Genomic DNA, 20,855 nt, shown 5'->3' on the forward strand with positions numbered 1-20,855 from the left:
GGCTCCTCTGTCCATGGGATTTCCCAAGCAAGATTACTGGAGTGGATTTTCATTCTCTTCTCCATGGAATCTTCCTGAGCCAGACATGAAACCCACATCTCCTGCATTGCAGGTGGATTCTTTACCACTGATCAACTGGGTAAGCCTTACAATTCAGCATAATATGTGTCTAAAAAGATTCAGAGGCATACCAATGTTTTCAATGACTGCTTGCAGCAATCAGTATTTTATTTTACTTACTTTTATTTGCTTGCCTGCTTTCTCTAATTTTTATTCCATGAATATCTATATTACTTAATAAAATTATTAATATATAATATCTATTTTTATTGATTTCAATAAGATCTTTAATGTATGTGCTTTATCAGTGCATAACACACAGTGGTCATGTTAGAAATGATAGCTTTGGGGGACTTCCTTGGTGGCCCCTTGGTTAAGACTTGGTGCTTTCACCTTGGAGGCCTGATTTGATCCCTGACTGAAGAGCTAAGATCCTTCATGGTGCAAGATGCAGCCAAAAAATAAAAAATGAAAACGTTTACTTTCATTCAGTACAATAGCCCAAAATGAACTGAACTCAGACAGCAATGACATAAATGAGTTTATGTTAATCAAGCCATAAGACCTTTTTAATCTTGTCTGATGGCTTGATTGTTACCTCGTGAGAAACACAGCTAGAGGATCCAAGTAAACCATGTCCAGATTCCTAACCAACAGGAACTGGCAAAATAAACATTGTTTGTTGAGTAGAGAGAATTGTAGTAATTCATCATTAAGCAACTGATAATGCAAATAAGAATGAATTAAGTTTGCTGGATTAAGCAATTATAATGCAATGGTAAGCTAATATGAATAATTTAATCGTAAGCACAGGAGTAAAGGCCAAATAAAAGTGCACTGGAGTATCAACTGGCAGTTAGGACACAGAGACAAAGAATGGAGAACATTCTTTCAATGACTATGGATTTCTGGAGAATACGAGCAGTGCCACAAAGGAACATGAGAGCTAAGAAAACAGAAAGTAGAAGAGTGACATAAAGTTATAATGGATATTTTAATATTTCCTTTGGATTAGCTAGCTCTGAATGAAAAATTCTTACTATAACTGTGTCCTATGTAGAGATTTTAGGATAGTTTGGTAAATAAAGCATATGCAAGTTCTAAGATGACAAGCAAAAATATAAGATTGCAATGAGAGAAAACAAAAAAGCAAAATCTTGGAGAAGGCCAATGTTCATGCATGAATGTACATGTTATTTTTTTTTTGCCATGTGCTTCAGCTAAATTAATATAAGTTTTCCAAATAACTTAAGTCCAAAAGGTAATAAGTACTGAGTCTTTTCATAATAAAAATATAATTTTCTTTATTTTGCAATAGAAAAATTAAATAATTTTATCATCATTAATTGGAGAAGGAAATAAGACCCCACTCCAGTATTCTTGCCTGGAGAATCCCAGAGACAGAGGAGCCTGGCAGGCTACAGTCCATGGGGTCGCAAGAGTCAGACACGACTGAGCAACTAAACCGTCACCACCAGCATCATCATTAATATTTGAATGTTAAAGGATACACATTTGCTAAAACTGTAAGAGAATGCTTTATCATCAAGAAAATAATCATTTTAAACCTGAAAATTTTAACAAATGTGAAAAAGATAATAGTTCAGAAACATATTTGTGTATGCATCTTATGTACGTAGTAGGCCACAGAAAGCTACAATTCTGCACCTAATGCAATGTCATAGTTTATCATGAATATATTGACCTTTTAATCTCTTTTTATGTTTGTTTTCCCTAACAAAACTTTTTGGAAATAGGAATAAACTTCTGAAAAAAGTGAAGATAGTTTTGAAATGACATTATGAGGTTAACAGAATCCAATATTTCCTTTTTCTAATTTTGTTAAAACATAGATTATATTCAAATCAATTGCCCATGCTTAAAATTAGTTAAAGAATTTCTGTTAAAATTATCAGACTCTACTTGACAGGGAGAAAAGAGGTTCTATAATCCTATACCGCCATTATATAGATAATTGAATGAAAAAGAAATTAAGTCATGTGCACTAATCAATCTAACCTCTGAATCCCAAAGTTACTACTCATTAGCCCCAGGGCCTTGCATAGAATGCATGATTCTGCCTTCTGTTATCAACCTCCATGCATCTCTGACGTTACTTAAGCACACTCCATAGTTACATCTTGATGTTTTCTAAAAAACCTTCAAATCAGAAGTCCCCAACCTTTTTGGCATCACAGACTGGTTCTGTGGAAAATATTTTCTCCACAGACATTGGAGGGGTATGGTTTCAGGATAATTCAAGTGCATTACATTTAGTGTGCACTTCAGTTCTATTATTATTACATTGTGATATATAATGAAATAATTATACAACTCACCATAATGCAGAATCAGTGGGAGCCTCGAGCTTGTTCTCCTGCAACTAGATGGTCCCATCTGGAGGTGATGGGAGAGAGTGGCATTCAAAGTGTGTTGCTTATGTCCAGTCTCCTCCACAATCTCATTTTGGTTGCTATCACTGCAGGATACACTGCTTCACAAAGATAAGATGTTGGAAATGGAAGTGGGGTTTTCAGTGCTTTTGTGGCAACCTTGGGATATTCCACCTTGACTTTAATCTAGATGTATGGAGATTTGATGTTTTCTCAAACACACTTTTAAGGCCAGCTTCATTTTGTGATCTCAAACAGGTGATCCTGTTCTAGTATGGACAAAGTTGATTCACCTGGTTTATTCACAGTCAGGTCATGGATTCAATCCTTCCCAGTTTTGGGATCTTTGGTGGGAGGGAAGTAATGCTCAAACTGTTTTGAAAACTAGGATAGGTGATCATGAACCAGCTGGGAGAAAGAAGGCCTTGGATCAGTCTCTTTCAAAATCTCTACTAATGTTTGAAATATTTTAACAACCCCAAGGATCACTCACTACTCCCAAGATTCCAGTTTGACTTTGAATACAGCCACTTTACCTGCCAACTTGAACACAGTTTTCATTCGCCTTGGTGGAGATAGATTGAGTTCACTGAGTAGGTTGAATACATCACATGAGTAAGCAAGTTTTGTGACCCATTCTGCATCACTGAAATGTGCTGCCAGTGGTGACTCTTTTTCTAAAAGAAATCTCTGGAGTGGCTGTTGTAACCCAAAAACTCTGAGCAGTGGTCTGCCTTTAGAAAGCCACCTCACTTCTATGTATAAGAGAAGATAAGGGTGCTCTGTGTCCATCTCCTCACAGAGCTGCACAAAAAGACATCAGTTAAGGGCTTGTACTTTAATTCAGTTGGTAATTTTAATCATATCCTGTAAAACGTTATTAACTTCAGGTGACATTTTTAGGTTAGCCAGCATTTCTCTACGGATGACGCTATGCATAGACTCACACTCAGAAGTAACATCTTTGACCTGAGTAGTGAAACCAGACAGCCGGCCAGTCACAGCGGCTGTTTCATCCATGAATACACTGGCACAGAATGACAATTCAGTTTTCCTGATACGTAATCATTCAAATACTGGAATAGTTCTGCAGCTGTGGTATTGGTTGACAACAAAAGTGCAAATGTCATAGCCTCACACATATCCTCTTGAAAAATAGATCACACAAAACCATTGTTGCCTTTTTGTCAACATCAGTAGACTTGTCACCTGGATTGTGTACCATGGAGACTCATTCATCCTAACAACTGTGCCTCAGTATCCTCTACTATTTTACCAACTTGTCTAGCTTTGATGCTTGCCAAGAGAGGAAAATATGCCACTTTTTGAACTGTAGCCTCTCCTAAAAGTTCTTGACACATGTCCTTAGCAGCACACAGGATAAAGTCTTCCCCCAAATAAAGGACTTCTTAGCTTTAGCAAAATGGATAGTCACAAGAATGATGCTCTCAATGCAGACACATCAGATGAAATGATGGCCTTTAATAGTTGCTTCATCTTTTTTATTTTTCTTTTGAAAAACTCCAAAGTACAGTCTTTTAAGGAACAGCACTTGGTCTCTGCATGGAAAAACAGTTTTGAAGGTTTCATGTCTTCATTGGATATCCAGTCACCATGTATTATAAAAGCAGGCCTGGAGAATGTGAATCACCTGTTGCAATGAACAACATGATTTAAGGACGACTCTTGGTACTTTCTTTTAAATGCAGTTTTGTTTTTGTTGGTAGTCTTAGAGTCTTCTGTTGTTTCATTACTGTGTCTTTTCCTCTTTTGAAAGAAGCTCTCCAGTGATGTTTGTTTTTACTCATTTGGGGCTAGGATTCACTTGTAGGCTTAACAAAACTGTGATGAGACAAGTGCATAGGAAAAGTGGCATGGATGGAAGTGGTAACTGAAATAATGGGTGGGTCATGTTTTGACTAAAATAAGTATCAAATTCTGGCTTGAAGCCTGCCACTAGAGGCAGCTGTACAATTAAAGTGCATCAACTCATTTGCCACCAAAAAGCCTGCCACCAGAGGCAGCTTAATTGTCACTTGCTGCTCACTGATGGGGCTTTGATATGAGTCTGCAAATGACTGATTTTTTATGATCTCTGTGCAGTCAAACCTCTCTGCTAATGATAATCTATATTTGCTGTCACTCCCCAGCACTAGCATCACTGCCTTAGCTCCACCTCAGATCTCCAGGCATTAGAGTCTAATAAGAAGCTCATAACCTAGATCCTTCACATGTGCAGTTCATTGTAGGATTCTTGCTTTTATGGAATTCAAATGGCTCTGCTGGTCTGACAGGAGGTGGAGTGCAGGTGATAATGGAAACTATGAGGAGTGGCTGTCAAAACAAATGAAGCTTTGCTAGCTTGCCTGCCATGCATTCCCAGCTGTGCAGCCCCGTTCCTAACAGACTAATAACAGGCCATGGTCCATGGATCGAGGACCCTTGCTTTAAACCTTAAAACTCTTCACTGTCATATGAACAACTATAACTGAAAATCCTACAAGAACCTTCAGTTTAATGCCATCTCAACTCAAAGTTTCATCTTTTCAGCCTGAATCTCTACTTTCTCTCATGTCTCTGAAAGTAATAGCATGACTTTCTTTAAGGCTTTAGACATCAGTTTTAAATAAGCCCATTTGATTAACTTCTTGATAATGTCTCTTTATTATATTGCTAACAACAATGATATTGAAATAGCTGTTATATAATCAATATTTATTATATTTCAAAAACTATTCCAAACAGTATTATACATAAGCATATTTATATGCTACATATTTCAATGGGTTTATATTTTCTTTAATTATCAAAATGACCTTATAAAGTAGAAATTATTGACTTCATTTTATAGATGGAAAAAATAGTACATATACTAATATTCTTCAAGATATACATTGGTGAAAAAACAAGATTGAAATTTGGGCAGGACTTCTCTTCAGAACTAAAAACCAAGTAAGAATTGGTTCTGTTGGTGTACGAAAATGTATTATTCTTTGTTACTTTTCACTTTTTCTGAAACTCTATCAAATGAGTTACCTTTTACTTTCTGTATTAAACTTGCATTTTGTTTTCTGGTTTTACTCATGCTTCATTCATCTTCATCACTGATTGTCCTTCACTATGTCTACATTTTTAAATATCTACTGTCTTCTTCAGCCATGATTTTTTTCTTTAACCCAATCTTGTCCACTTCTCTGAAAGCTGTAACTTTTCCTCTGGACTCATAACTTCTGCTGTAGTATATTGTATTAACTTGTGTTATAACAATTAAAATGCTTGAGATACTAATTGACATATATATATTCCAAGCATTACAGTCAACTTTCTGCATATGTTTATTTAATTCTCACCCTATTTATTAGATAATCTTCCCTGGTGACCCAAATGGTAAAGACTTTGCCTGCAATGCCAGAGACCCGGATTTAATTTCTGGGTTGGGAAGATCCCCTGGAGGATGGAAAGGCAATCCACTTCTGTATTCTTGCCTGGAGAATTCTATGGACAGAGGAGCCTGGAGGGCATTAGTCCATGGGGTTACAAAGAGTCAGACACAACTGACTGACTAACTCACAGTCACACAAACACACACTCTATTTATTAGGTACTTTAAAAATTACACAATTTGTTGCAGTTGGAATTTACTGCCCAGGAAGTCTGGTTTAGCCTAAGGGCATGTGACAAAAATGTGGATCAGACAGCCACCCATGATACCAACAGCAGAGAGGAATTGGGCAAATAAGCAAAGAGATAAAAGAGAAGAAAAGAAGCTACATATAGAATATAAACTCTGAAAGGAAAGGGCTACTCCACTCATGCAGCTAAGAGAGTCCTTCTATCGCACTACCTGAAAACTAGACAAAGCCCTGAGACTTCTTCTCAGTTGTCCTGAGATGTGATATTAAATGATTCTGATCCTGAAATCAACAACAATCAAGAAAGTCCTCTGAAAAATATTGATCAACTGGTGTACATGGATTTAGACCTGGAAGTGCCATTTTGAAATTCTAATTTTGACAGTTGTATATTCAAGATTAAAAAACTTCAAATATTTCCTTACTCCAGGTTCCATTTAAAAATGTTAATTTTAGTCACTTGTCAATAGTCCCTCTTTACATTTTCAAGTTTGTCCTCTCAAAAAATTATAAAATAATCATAAGCAGTTTATCTCTCTTTCAAATCCACCCTCTTTATAATGTTTGGCAAAACTACAGTATATTTAGCCAAACGAAGATTTTAAAACATGAATATTTTGTGAGAAATAAAAATGCAAATATTTGAATCAAAATATGATTACTTCAAATGAATAAAGATATTTAAATGTAAACAGTTGCTCCTCTAGTTTCTATGTTGGCACTAAAGATGAATAATTTATATTTGATGCTGAATTTGAACATTTAGTGACTATAATAAATTGCTATTGCTTAATTTTCTAATTCTAATTTATGGTAACAGATAAAATATAGAATATAATTCATGTATTTTTATTAACTTCTCTATATATTTTGATTTTTTAAAATTCAAAATATTTTAAAGAATCAAAACAAAATATTAAATAATATAAAAATATCTTAAAATAATTCTTTTTATTTTATTCACAGAATTTGTTTACTGGATATTTTATTCATTTAACCCATTATGCAAGATGACACTTTTTAAAATTATTACTTTAATATACACAGGCAGTTTTCAATTAAAAATAGATGATATTCTAAAGCAATTCAATGCTGTCAAAATTACAACAATGTATGAACACATTATCTCTTATTAGCAATGCCATACACAGAACTGACATTTTCTTGTTTTGTCCACCGAAGATTATTTTTTTCAGTAATGAACTTGAGACATAGCTATGCATTTAGTGCTTTAAAATGTAAAGTACCAGAATGAGCTATTTCTATAAAAAATATATTCATAGATTAAGTAAGAATCATCATAAATCCAAACTCTGTAGGCATCTTAATCATGACCCTCAGCAGCTTTCCTCTGCCAAGTCTTAAAGCCTTTTTGGTGACTCCTCTGTTCTAGGTTAGATTTTGGCTAGTAAAGTCAGACAGCACTCTGGGAGGAAAGTGATGGATTATGAATGTAGGAGAAGATGGATAGAAACAGAAAATTGAGTAGACGTTGTGAGTAGATCTCTGACTTATTTCTGAGAATATCACTTCCCTGGTCTCTCCTATCACCCATTTCATCCTTTCCACTCACACTCCCAAAGGATGATCACTAGAATTTCTCTACTACCATTCTTGATCAACAATATACTCCTGTTCAATTTATGACTTTATTCAATGCTATTGTCTTTGAGTTTTATTTAAAATTTATTTCCAAATGCTGCATAATGACCTTGAAAATTTGCTTTATCTTCTCTTTTAATAAATAGCAGAGGAAATAAAAGTGATGTATCATTTAATACTTTTTAGTCCAAAAAACTGTTTATAAAGGTTATCAATTATCTTTGTTTTTTAATTTATTTTTATACTGCCTATTTTAAATTAGAATATAGTTAATTAACAATGCTATGTTAGTTTCAGGTGTACAGAAAAGTGATTCACTTTTACATATTCATGTGGAAGAGATAAGACTTTTTAAGTGAACAATGCAAAGAAATAGAAGAAAACAATAGAATGGAAAAAGACTAGAAATCACTTCAAGAAAATTAGAGATACCAAGGGAACATTTCATGCAAAGATGGGCTTGATAAAGGACAGAAATGGTATGGACCTAACAGAAGCAGAAGATATTAAGAAGAGGTGGCAAGAATACACACAAAAACTGCACAAAAAAAAAAAAGATCTTCATGACCCACATAATCACGATGGTGTGATCACTCACCTAGAGCCAGACATCCCAGAATGAGAAGTCAAGAGGACCTTAGTAAGCATCACTATGTATAAAGCTAGTGGAGTTAAAGGAATTCCTGCTGAGCTATTTTAAATCCTAAGAGATGATGCTCGTAAAGTGTGGTGCTCAATATGCCAGAAGGTTGGAAAACTCAGCAGTGGGCACAAGACTAGAAAAGGTCAGTTTTCATTCTAATTCCAAAGAATGGCAATGCCAAAAAAATTGTGCTCACATGCTAATAAAGTAATGTTGAAAATCCTTCATGCTAGACTTCAAGAGTATGTTAACTGAGAATTTCCAAACGGTCAGGTTGGACTTGGAAAGGGCAGAGGATCTAGAGATAAAATTGCCAACATCTGTTGGATCATAGAAAACTACAGAATACCACAAAAAAAATTCTACTTAATTGACTATGCTAATGATGCTAAAGCTGAAACTCCAGTACTTGGGCCACCTCATGCAAAGAGTTGACTCATTGGAAAAGACTCTGATGCTGGGAGGGATTGGGTCAGGAGGAGAAGTGGACGACAGAGGATGAGATGACTGGATGGCATCACCGACTCAACGGACGTGAGTTTGAGTGAACTCTGGGAGTTTGTGATGGAAAGGGAAGCCTGTTGTGCTGTGATTCATGGGGTTGCAAAGAGTCGAACACGACTGAGCAACTGAACTGAACTGAACTGAAAGGCTTTTACTCTGTAGATCACAAAAAATTGTGCAAAATTCCGAAAGATATTGGAATATCTGCTTTCGGTAAAACTCGTATGCAAATCAAGAAGCAACCGTTAGAACTGGTCATGGAGCAACAGACTGATTCCAGATTGGGAAAGAAGTATGCCAAGGCTGTATATCATCAATGTTTATTTAATTTATATGCAAGGTACATCATGTGAAATACAAGGCTGGATGAAGCACAAGCTGGATCAAGATTACCAGGAGAGATATAAATAACCTCAGATATGCGGATGACACCACCCTTGTAGCAAATAGCAAAGAGGAATTAAAGAGACTCTTTTTTTTTTATTTTTTAAATTTTAAAATCTTTAATTCTTACATGCGTTCCCAAACATGAACCCCCCTCCCACCTCCCTCCCCATAACATCTCTCTGGGTCATCCCCATGCACCAGCTCCAAGCATGCTGTATCCTGCATCAGACATAGACTGGCGATTCAATTCTTACATGATAGTATACATGTTGGAATGTCATTCTCCCAAATCATCCCACCCTCTCCCTCCCTCTGAGTCCAAAAGTCCATTAAAGAGACTCTTGATGAAGATGAAAGAAGACAGTAAAAAAGCTGGCTTTAAATTCTTTTCTGTCTTCCTTTTGTTTTATTTATTTTTTAAATTTTAATATAAATTTATTTTAATTGGAGGCTAATTACTTTACAATAGTGTATTGGTTTTGAAATACATCAACATGAATCCTCCACAGGTATACACGTGTTCCTCATTCCAAATCGTCCTCCCACCTCCATCCCCATATCATCCCTCTGGGTCATCCCAGTGCACCAGCCCTGAGCATCCTGTATCATGCATCGAACCTGGACTGGCAATTCATTTCACATATGACATTACACATGTTTCAATGCCATTCTCCCAAATCATCCCACCCTCAGCCTCTCCCACAGAGTCCAAAAGACTGTTCTATACATCTGTGTCTCATTTGCTGTCTTGCATACAGGGTTATCATTACCATTTTTCTAAATTCCATATAAATGCATTAGTATACTGTATTGGTGTTTTTCTTTCTGGCTTACTTCACTCTGCATAATAGGCTCCAGTTTTATCCACCTCATTAGAACTGATTCAAATGTATTCTTTTTAATGGCTGAGTAATACTTCATTGTGTATATGTACCACAGAATTCTTATTCATTTGTCTGCTGATGGACATCTAAGTTGCTTCCATGTCCTGGCTATTATAAAGAGTGCTGCAATGAACATTGGGGTACACGTGCCTCTTTCAATTATGGTTTCCTCAGTGTGTATGCCCAGTAGTGGGATTGATGTGTCATAAGGCAGTTCTATTCCAGTTTTTTAAGGATTCTCCACATTGTTCTCCATAGTGGCTGTACTACTTTGCATCCCCACCAACAGTGTAAGAGGGTTCCCTTTTTTCCACACCCTCTCCAGTATTTATTGCTTATAAATATTTGGATAGCAGCCATTCTGACTGGCGTGAAATGGTAACTCGTTGTGGTTTTGATTTGCATTTCTTTGATAATGCGTTATGTTGAGCATTTTTTCATGTGTTTGTTAGCCATCTGTATGTCTTCTTTGGAGAAATGTCTGTTTAGTTCTTTGGCCGATTTTTTGAGTGGGTCATTTATTTTTCTGGAAAATTGAGCTGCAGGAGTTGCTTGTATATTTTTGAGATTAGTTGTTTGTCAGTTGCTTCATTTGCTATTAATTTATCCCATTCTGAAGGCTGTCTTTTCACCTTGCTTATAGTTTGTTTCATTGTGCAGAAGCTTTTAATTTTAATTAGGTCCCATTTGTTTATTTTTGCTTTTATTTCCAATATTCTGGGAGGTGAGTCATAGAGGATCCTGCCGTGATTTATGTCAGAGAGTGTTTTGCCTATGTTCTCCTCTGGGAGTTTTATAGTTTCTGGTCTTTTAGATCTTTAATCCATTTTGAGTTTATTTTTGTGTATGGTATGAGAAAGTGTTCTAGTTTCATTCTTTTATGAGTGGTTGAGCAGTTTTCGCAGCACCACTTGTTAAAGAGATTGTCTTTACTCCATTGTATATTCTTGCCTCCTTTGTCAAAGATAAAGTGTCCATAGGTGTGTGGATTTATCTCTGGCTTTCTATTTTGTTCCATTGATCTATATTTCTGTCTTTGTGCCAGTACCATACTGTCTTGATGACTGTGACTTTGTAGTAGAGCCTGAAGTCAGGCAGGTTGATTCCTCCAGTTCCACTCTGACATGATCCTCTACATAGAAAACCCTAAAGACTGCACCAGAAAATTACTAGGGCTAATCAATGAATAGAGTAAAGTTTCAGGATATAAAATCAACACACAGAAATCTGCTAAGGAGGATCCCCCCTACAATTTCCACATCCTTAAACTTTACAAACAAAAAGAGGTCAAATATTCTATGTCATTATATCAACTTATGTGGCTTTACCCAAACCACATTGACGAGATGTTTCAGTTTCTTAATGTGGTACAGTGAAAGAATATCATTTCTAAAATCTTGCCAGAAATAAAAGTTGCATGTACTGCTGAAAGAGAAAGACTCCCCTGGAGGTCACCATTTGGTCATCTTTATTACTGGAAGATGATGAGGCAGGAGTATTCTAGTGAGGAAGCACAATTTCGTAATCATTCTCAGCTGTACAGGAAGAAGACCTGATAGTGCAAGGTTTCTTGAGCAGGGCATATTCTGTTTCTGGCCCTTCTCTTAATGGTCTCACTGTCTTTGTGATGTTCTCATAACCATCATCACTGGAGTTCAGGGAGGGTCTCCGATAGGGCCTATGATTAATGACAGTGTAGCATACTTCTTCACAACCACTGACATTCTCATTTTCCTGCAAGTGCAAAGAAAAAAGAAATCAAGGATCTAGAATCAATCATCAGATTTGAACTCTGTACTCCACTACCCGTCCTTTTTTCTTGTCTAATGATGATCTTGCACCTCAGGTGTTCAAGGCCCTTTCTCCAAGCCCTGATGTCTTAAAGACTTAATTTTAGCAACATATCCTATGCTTCAAACTACCACTAATTCTGTTTTCATTTCACTACAAATAATAAAAGAGAATAACCAGACACTGTTATCTCCCTGAACATCTAGAGAAAAGTAGTTGTATAGTTTATATCACACATACTGAGGTATAATATATGCAACGATCAGAATCACAGATCTATGAGTAATTAAGCAAATTGCATAACAATTCTTCATAGGATAAAATTTAATATAATTAAGAATCTAAATACATTTTCAATTGTATGGACCATGAAAGAAAAATTAAAATACTGCTAATTAAATCAATAAAATGTTTGTGATACAATATTAAAAAAAAAAAACCAGAAATCCCTTGCATTCCTATACACTAATAAGAAGAAAATAGAGAAATTAAGGAAACAATTTCAATCACCAGTGCAACAAAAATATTAAAATGCTTAGGAATATATTTATCTAAAGAAACAAAAGACCTATATATAGAAAACTGTAAAACACTGGTGAAAGAAATCGAAGAAAACACTAATAGATGGAGTAATATACCATGTTCATGGATCAGAAGAATCAATATAGTGAAAATGAGTATACTACTCAAAGCAATCTGTAGATTCAATGCAGTCCCTATCAAGCTACCAAAGGTATTTTTCACAGAGCTAGAACAAATAATTTCACAATTTTTATGGAAATATAAAATTCAACATTCAAAAAACTAAGGTCATGGCATCCGGTCCCATCACTTCATGGCAAATAGATGGGGAAACAATAGAAGCAGTGGCAGACTTTATTTTCTTGGGCTCCAAAATTACTGTGGATGGGAACTGCAACCATGAAATTAAGAAACTTGCTCCTTGGAAGAAAAGCTATGACAAACCTAGATAGTGTACTAGAAACAAGAGACATTCCTTTGCCAACAAAATCCATACAGTCAAAACTATGTTTTTTTTTTCCAGTATCATGTACAGATGTGAGAGCTGGACAATAAAGAACGTTGAGTGCCAAAGAACTGATGCCTTTTAACTGTGGTGTTGGAGAAGACTCTTGAGAGTACCCTGGACTGCAAGGAGATCAACCAGTCAATCCTGAAGTAATCAGTCCTGAATATTCATTGGAAGGACTGATGCTGAAGCTGAAGCTCCAATACTTTGGTCACCTGATGGGAGTAACTAATTTATTGGCAAAGACCTTGATGATTGGAAAGATTGAAGGCAGGAGGAATAAGGGATGACAGATGATAAGATGGTTGGATGGCATCACTGATTCAATGAGCATGAGTTCAAGAAAGTTCCAGAAGTTGGTGATAGACAGGGAAGCCTGATGTGCTGAAGTCCACAGGGTTTCATAAAGTCTGACACAACTGAGTGACTGAACTGAACTAAACTGAATATTTGTGATGTTGAACATCTTTCCATGTGCCTCTTTGCCATCCGTTTGTGTCTTTGGAAAAATGTCTATTTAGCTCTTTTTTTTTTAATTAAGTTGCTTATTTTGATCATAATAATCTGCATGAGCTGTTTGTAAATTTTGAAGACCACTGCCTTGTCAGCTCCATCATTTGCAAATATTTTCTCTTTTTGTGTGAGTTGTCTTTTTTGTTTGTTTGTTTGTTTATGGTTTCCTTTGTATTGCAAAGCTTTTGAATTTAATTAGACCTCATTTATTTATTTTTGTAAATTATCTTAAAAATGATTTAATACATTATGATTGGGCACAAAAGCAATTCTGGGCATTTCCCTGAGGGTTTTTGGCTAGTCCCAGCTGTGTTTCATATGCTCTTCATCCTTTCTGAGGGACTAGTAGGCTAGCCCGTAGGTATTCTTCTCAAAGATTTTGATTTAGCATGGGATATAAATCCTAACTGCACATGTATTTTTCTAGCCACTGGTCAACATATACTTACTAACATTCAATTGACTAAAATCAGCTATTTGCAAAAGTCAAAGTCAAGCCCCACTGTAAATGGGACAAACTTCATAGTCAAATGATAAACTATAGCTACATGGATAAGTAAAATAGTGAGATTGTTAATACAATTGTACCAGTCTTTAAACACTAATTTGCCAGCATGTTGAAGAAAATAATACCAATAATTATTTAGGATTAAAAAACATTTTGATCCAGTAATTCTGAAAAGTTTTAAGTTTTCTGGAAAATTCTTCAATGCATCTTTACTTTCTCACAGTCTCTAAACTCCAACTTAATTCAAACATAATATTGTCTATAATATGATCAATCTTTTGCAAAGATCTTCCATACGTCACTTCAGCTTGATCTTAATGGGATATTGTTAAAATTCAGAGCCTAGATATATGATGCTTTGAACCTATAGATCAGATTGGAAAGTACTGATATTCAACTATGTCTGTACTGATTTTCTGCCATTTCTGAGGAGTAGTGCTAAAATCTAAACTTCAACAGTAGATTCATCTAATACACTTTGAAGTTCCATTCATTTTAGCCTCGCGTAGCTTGACACTTTGTTGTTAGGTACACACACATTAAGGACTGTTATGGTTTCTGAGAGAACTGATCCTTTTATCATTATATAATGTCTCTCTTTGTCCCTGGTAAATTTTCTTGCCTTGAAGCCTGTACTCTCTGAAATTAATATAGCTACATCTGCTTTCTTTTGATCAGGAGTGGCATGCTATATTTTCTCCATCCACTTACTTTTATTCTACTCATGTATGTTTTTAGTTTCAAGAAGAAGTAGATAGATATTTTAAAAAGCATGCTGAGTTATTATCGAAAAAAGAAAAACAAAAACAAAACCTAATCCTAATGTGTTACAATTTCCCCTCTAGCCTTCAGTAAGTAAAAGAATATTTGGAGTGGAAAGAGGACAATAAAACTTTTTTCCTCATAACCACAGGGAATCAATGAGAATTTGGAAAAAAAAGATTAATTTTAAAGATAACCAATGTTACTGCAATGAATGAGAAAGGGAAAAAGTGGTAGGAGAAAAGATCAGAGGTTAAAAAATGCTAGCTTGTATAGAAACTTTGTTCTAGGCTTTGGACTAAAAAGCTAGATGACCTTGTATTTAACTCTACATATTGCAGTAAGTCCATGGAGGGTTTAAACAGAGTAATAACATACCAAACTTACCTTTTGAAAGGAACATACTGGTTGCTATTTTGAGGAAAGACTCTAATGAAGCAGTGGACAATCTGGGAGACTGGTCTGGAAGCTTGTGATTATTTCAGAAATTGTTGATGGTGAAATAGGCTTGGATGGTAACTAAAATATCCAATATTCATAGCATTTGTTAAAAGATGGTGAGGCAGATTTTATACAAGGGGTTACCATAATGAGATCTTATAATAGGAGTGATAGATTGAGCTCAACTCCAAATAAAGCAAGCAAAAAAAAAAAAAAAGTGGGAAAGTATATTCAAGAAACAGAATGGAGTGGAATTTAGTGGATGGAAAATTATTAAAAGGAATCACCAAGGGTAAAGGGTGGGGGGTTGGGATTCTGGCTAAATAGACCAAATAGGATTCTTGCTGAAGACAGCTAGGGTATCACATATCATCTGGGGGATAGTGAAAGATGAGGAGCTCAATCATGTAAAAAGGATGATCAGATATGAAAGACAGGGGATTCTGGTTAAATTGACTTAGCAGTATTTTTGCTGGAACTGGTCTCTTAGAGACAGGAGCCTATGTTCCTCTTAAGAATGAGTGAATGAGTGAAGTAGCTAAATGTGTCTGATTCTTTGTGACCCCGTGGACTGTAGCCCACCAGGCTCCTCCATCCATGGAAGTCTCCAGGCAAGAATATTGAAGTGGGTTGCCATTTCCTTTTCCAGGGGATCTTCCCCACCCAGGGATCAAACCCAGGTCTCCTGCATTGCAGACAGAAGCTTTAATCTCTGAGATACAAGGGAAGCCCTCTTAAGAATGGATCTTAATAAAGCTCAGAAAAGCCTGCCTAGAGTTTGACCAAAAAGAATAGTTGTCAGTGGTAACAAAGAAAGTAATAAGAAACTATGATTCTGGCCATATTTCAAAGTTGGATGCCACAGAAATTTTTGAAAGATTGGTCAAAGTACATGAGAAAGAGGAGTTAGGTTTCCAAGATCTTTGGCCTGAGTAGCTGGAAGCTCATAATTACCACTTATTGTGGGTTTATGTACTTAAGTAGAAAATTATTAGTATATATCTGAATAATGATATTCTGTATTTAGAAAATATATTTGAAAAGGACAATTATTTGAGATTTATTTAAAGTTATTAGCTAATATATATTAAGTGTTAAAAGAAGGGTCAATAATTTGTCCTTATAGTTTCATTTCTGTAGTTGACCACTAGGCCATAAATAGTATTTTTAGCTACCTTTCTCATTTGTCCATTTCATGTTTCCTGTGCTATCATACAGCACCACAGAATACTTCTTTATAAGAGGGTATTCTAAATATTCATTACTGAGTTTTCAGGTCCAGTCTGCATGCGATGGCTGTGATATTCCATTAAATGTTTTTGTTGGATGTAGCAGTACTAGAGAGTCCCAGGGGATGTCATGATTTTATCCATACTCTTTTCTTTTCTTTGTGTGCTAGGGGTTCTACATCCCTCTTTAGAATAAGGTTTAATTATTAGACAATAATTCATCTTTTCTTATTCATCCAGAAACATGTGCTGCTTAAAATGGCTGTCAGTGCAAAGGAAACTATCATGTACACAATCTTGCCTTTAGCATAAGATCACTGAAGAAGCAGAGTCTTGAATAACAAGGAATAGACTTTACATTCTCAACTAGATTATGAATGTAATAGTGACTCTTCCATTTCCATTTCCTTCCCTCAGGATATATATATATATACAGAGTGGGAGGGAAAAAAAAGAAAAAGCACCCTTTATTAGTCAGTTGCTAGGGTTTTTTTTTTTTTTTGGGGGGGGTAAGCAATAATATTTATGGACTTCCCTGGTGGCTCAGGATGTGCAGGACCCATCTGCAATGTAAGAGACCTGGGTTTGAGCCTTAGGTTGGGACGATCCCTTGAAGAAGGGAATGGCTACCCACTCTGGTATTCTGGCTTAGAGAATTCCATGGACTATACAGTCCTTGAGGTTACAAAGAGTCATACATGACTGAGTGACTTTCACTTTCACTTCTCAATAAAAATTATAAGAAGTAGTCACCTAATGAAATTTTATATAAAATTCCAATATACTCTAGAGCAGCTGCTCTGAGAGATAGAATGCTTGTCAATATTAATGAACCCCATAAGCAGTAGTATACAACCATATATATATTTACATATATATATATAAAACCTATGATCATATGTATTTTTTGTGGATTAGATCATGATATTAAATAACACTTTCAGGAAATTTGTTTAAGAATATGCTAAATAAAATAGGGGCTTTCTCGAAGCAAGGCTTCAACAGTATGTGAACTGTGAGCTTCCAGATGTTTAAGCTGGATTTAGAAAATGCAGAGGAATCAGAGATCAAATGGCCAACATCCACTATATTATCAAAAAAGCAAGAGAGTTCCAGAAAAATATCTACTTCTACTTTATTGTCCATGACAAACCTTTGAAAGTGCTGATCACAAGAAACTGTGGAAAATTCTTGAAGAGATGGGAATACCATACCATCTTACTTGCCTCATGATAAATCTGCATGCAGGTCAAGAAGCAACTGTTAGAACTGGACATGGAACAACAGACTGGTTCCAAATCGGGAAAGGAGAACACCAAGGCTGTATATTGTCACCCTGCTTATTTAACTTATATCCTGAGTACATCTTTCAAAATGCCAGGCTGGATGATGCACAAGCTGGAATAAAGATTGCTGGGAAAAATATCAATAGCCTCAGATACACAGATAACACCACCATTATGGCAGAAAGTGAAGAATTAAAGAGCCTCTAGATGAAAGTGAAAGAGGAGAGTGAAAAAGTTGGCTTAAAACTCAACATTCAGAAAGCTAAGATCATGGCATTCAGTCCCATCACTTCATGGCAAATAGATGGGGAAGCAATGGAAACAGTGAAAGACTTTATTTTCGGGGGGGCTCCAAAAATCACTGCAGATGGTGACTTCAGCCATGAAATTAAAAGACATTTGCCTCTTAGAAGAAGAGCTATGGCCAACCTAGACAGCATAGTAAAAGGCAGAAACATTTCTTTCCCAACAAATGTCCATTTAGTCAAAGCTATAGTTTTCCAGTAGTCATATATGGATGTAAGAGTTGGACTAAAAAAAAGCTGAGCACTGAAGAATTGATGCTTTTGAACTGTGGTGTTGGACAAGACTCTTGAGAGTCCCTTGGACTGCAAGGAGATCCAACCAGTCCACCCTAAAGGAAATCAGTCCTGAATATTCATTTGATGGACTGATGCTGAAGTTGAAGCTCCAATTCTTTGGTCACCTGATGCAAAGAGTCAGCTCATTGGAAAATAATCTGATGCTGGGAAAGATTGAAGGCAAGAGGAGAAGGGGACAACAGAGGATGAGGTCGTTGGATGGCATCACTGACTCAAAGCACATGAGCCTGAGCAATCTCGGGCAGTTGGTGATGGACAGTGAAGCCCGGCATGCTGCAGTCTGTGGGGTTGCAAAGAGTCAAACACAGCTGAGTGACTGATCTGAACTGAAATAAAATACAGTACATGTAGCTTGAATTTCAAATCAACAATGGCTTATTTTTAAGATGTGAAATATTAAATTTAAAAAAGTTGCTAACATATTATCTGATTGTCTTAGGGTATTGTGGCACATAAGATTGGTTCATGTCACTAGGGAATTATCTACATCTATTTGTTTTGTTAATCAGATCAGCCTTGTTAAGATGTAGTTAGTCAGTGTTGGACCATCTACCACGTTTGTCCCTTACACTGCTGTTCGTGGTTCACGACTCCTATGAAAATTGAGAATGAGGTTAAAGTGTGGTTGCCCTTCACAATCTTCTCCACAGATGAAACCTTTGTTGAACATTTACAAAGGACAATCATGCTTCTGTACTATTCACTTATCTCTTCTACAAAGCTAAGCATTTGAACTCCAATATTAGCCTTAGTAAGTCTCTTAAAATATACTCAAAACATTAGCCACAAATGATAGAGATTCTCTAACCATCTCTTTTTTTTTTCTAACAAAGATGGCAATGCAATAATCATTAGCATCTGTCCCCAAAATGATTTCCCCGATACCCTATCATCTCTTGTGAACTTTAATGCAAAATATTTCATTTCTTTCTGTTGCTAGAGAGTTTTAGAAGTCTCTCTTTAAACTTAATATATACTTTTACACAAACTATATGTGTATGTCCATGAAGCCATAAATGTAGACTGAGGGAAGAGTGTTAGGGCAGGTGTCATAGGTTAGTAAGCTATATGGTATACAACTTACTCTGCCTTCAAACTCTATTTGAACCTGGTCCCATCTATAGTGCTCATTAATGAACACTGCAGGTTATACTTATCTTCAATGATCAGATAACACCAAGTCACAAGGACACAGTGATATGATCATCTGAAGTCTCAGAACAAAGCTTTCCGTTTCTATCAGTGCTCAGAAAATCCAAGAGCAACTTTTAGATGATCCACATTTTCTTTTGCCTTCTAAAGAAGTCATGGTCCAAATTCCTAGGGGAGTCTACTTTGGAATTCACGTAAGACTTCCTCACAGATTTAAACAGAATTTTACTTTTCCATGTAACACTCAGGACCATTATGTATCAAGAAAGGTTAGATACTCCCTAATTCCAGGTGCATCATTCACACTTTGATCTGCTTTGCATGGAGTCCCTAGAACTGCACTATGAATGAAATGTTGTAGCCTGAACATCATATCTGTTGTCTCAGGTGGTCAAGTAATAGCAATGACACTGTCACACTCTGAAGCAGACTTCCTTAGTTTTTCAATATACAGTTCTCGGTGACAGGCTTAAATAGGATCTACACTGTCTCCAAACTCCTAAAATATGAAATTAGCCTCTTTTAAAATAGTGAAAGATGGTGAAAACAGCACTTGGTTCTTTTCCTTGGAAATTTAATTTCAGCATATCCTAAGATTACTAAACCTCTGAGAACATCACTGGATTGAGTAACATATATTTTTTGTTTTATTGACTCATAACTTGGGATATTTAGTGTCATCTAGAATGTCTGTTGATTCTAGCTTCCCAAGTATAAGCAGAATCATGTCACAATATAATTGACAGTGTGACATCCCATGATGTGATGAGATGTTCAAAGTCCCTATTGACTAAGTTGCCTATCAGAGACTTGATTTTTTGGGTTTAGTGTGTATTTATGTCTTTGATAGGAGAAAGTACACAGTTTCTGATAGTCTTACATATTATGATAGATACGAAAGAACATTGTAGTTAATGTCTACATGCCAGTCAAATGCTGTATTATTTCCACAGTAACAGTAGACATATGTATTAACAGGTGATATTGAACTGATTTAGTTTATAATCTTAGTGTTTTTCCAAAAACCTGTCTCATCTAAGTTCTGTTTAGTCAAACAGGGATTACATGCAAATAAAATAGGAATTACCACTTTTCCTTGATATTCTAAAACTCAACAGTAATGTTTATGATGAACATAGGAATATATTTCCACTTTTGGTTTACTATTTTGGAAGAAGAGTGCAGTGCTAGTTGGTTTCACTTGGCTCTTTCTAACATGAATGATGTTATTCATGCATAACTATTTCAACTTTGAACTCATGAACTGGGGATTTAATAGCTCACCATGTCAGTTATATTCTAGGTGAAAATTCCATTTATCACCTGATAACTGTAAGCTTTGTCTCATTAGTGGACAACAGTATTGCCCTGGACCACAAAAATTAGCATTAGCTGAGACCCAGTGTAATCCAATCAGTTTCCAAAATATTGTTTAT

General features: G+C 35.9%; 1 protein-coding gene across 1 annotated transcript in view; it reads right to left on the minus strand.

The window, feature by feature from the left end:
* LOC108637264 (germinal center-associated signaling and motility-like protein) overlaps positions 11,440-20,855 on the minus strand; it is a 59,827-nt gene continuing 50,411 nt past the window's right edge. Inside the window, exon 2 of the mRNA XM_018056317.1 lies at positions 11,440-11,839. Within this exon, the coding sequence (XP_017911806.1) occupies positions 11,606-11,839 (234 nt within the window). The 3' untranslated portion in view covers positions 11,440-11,605. The remainder of the gene's footprint in view (positions 11,840-20,855) is intronic.

This window comes from Capra hircus, chromosome 12 (genome assembly GCF_001704415.2).
Source record: "Capra hircus breed San Clemente chromosome 12, ASM170441v1, whole genome shotgun sequence".
Lineage (NCBI taxonomy): Eukaryota > Metazoa > Chordata > Mammalia > Artiodactyla > Bovidae > Capra > Capra hircus.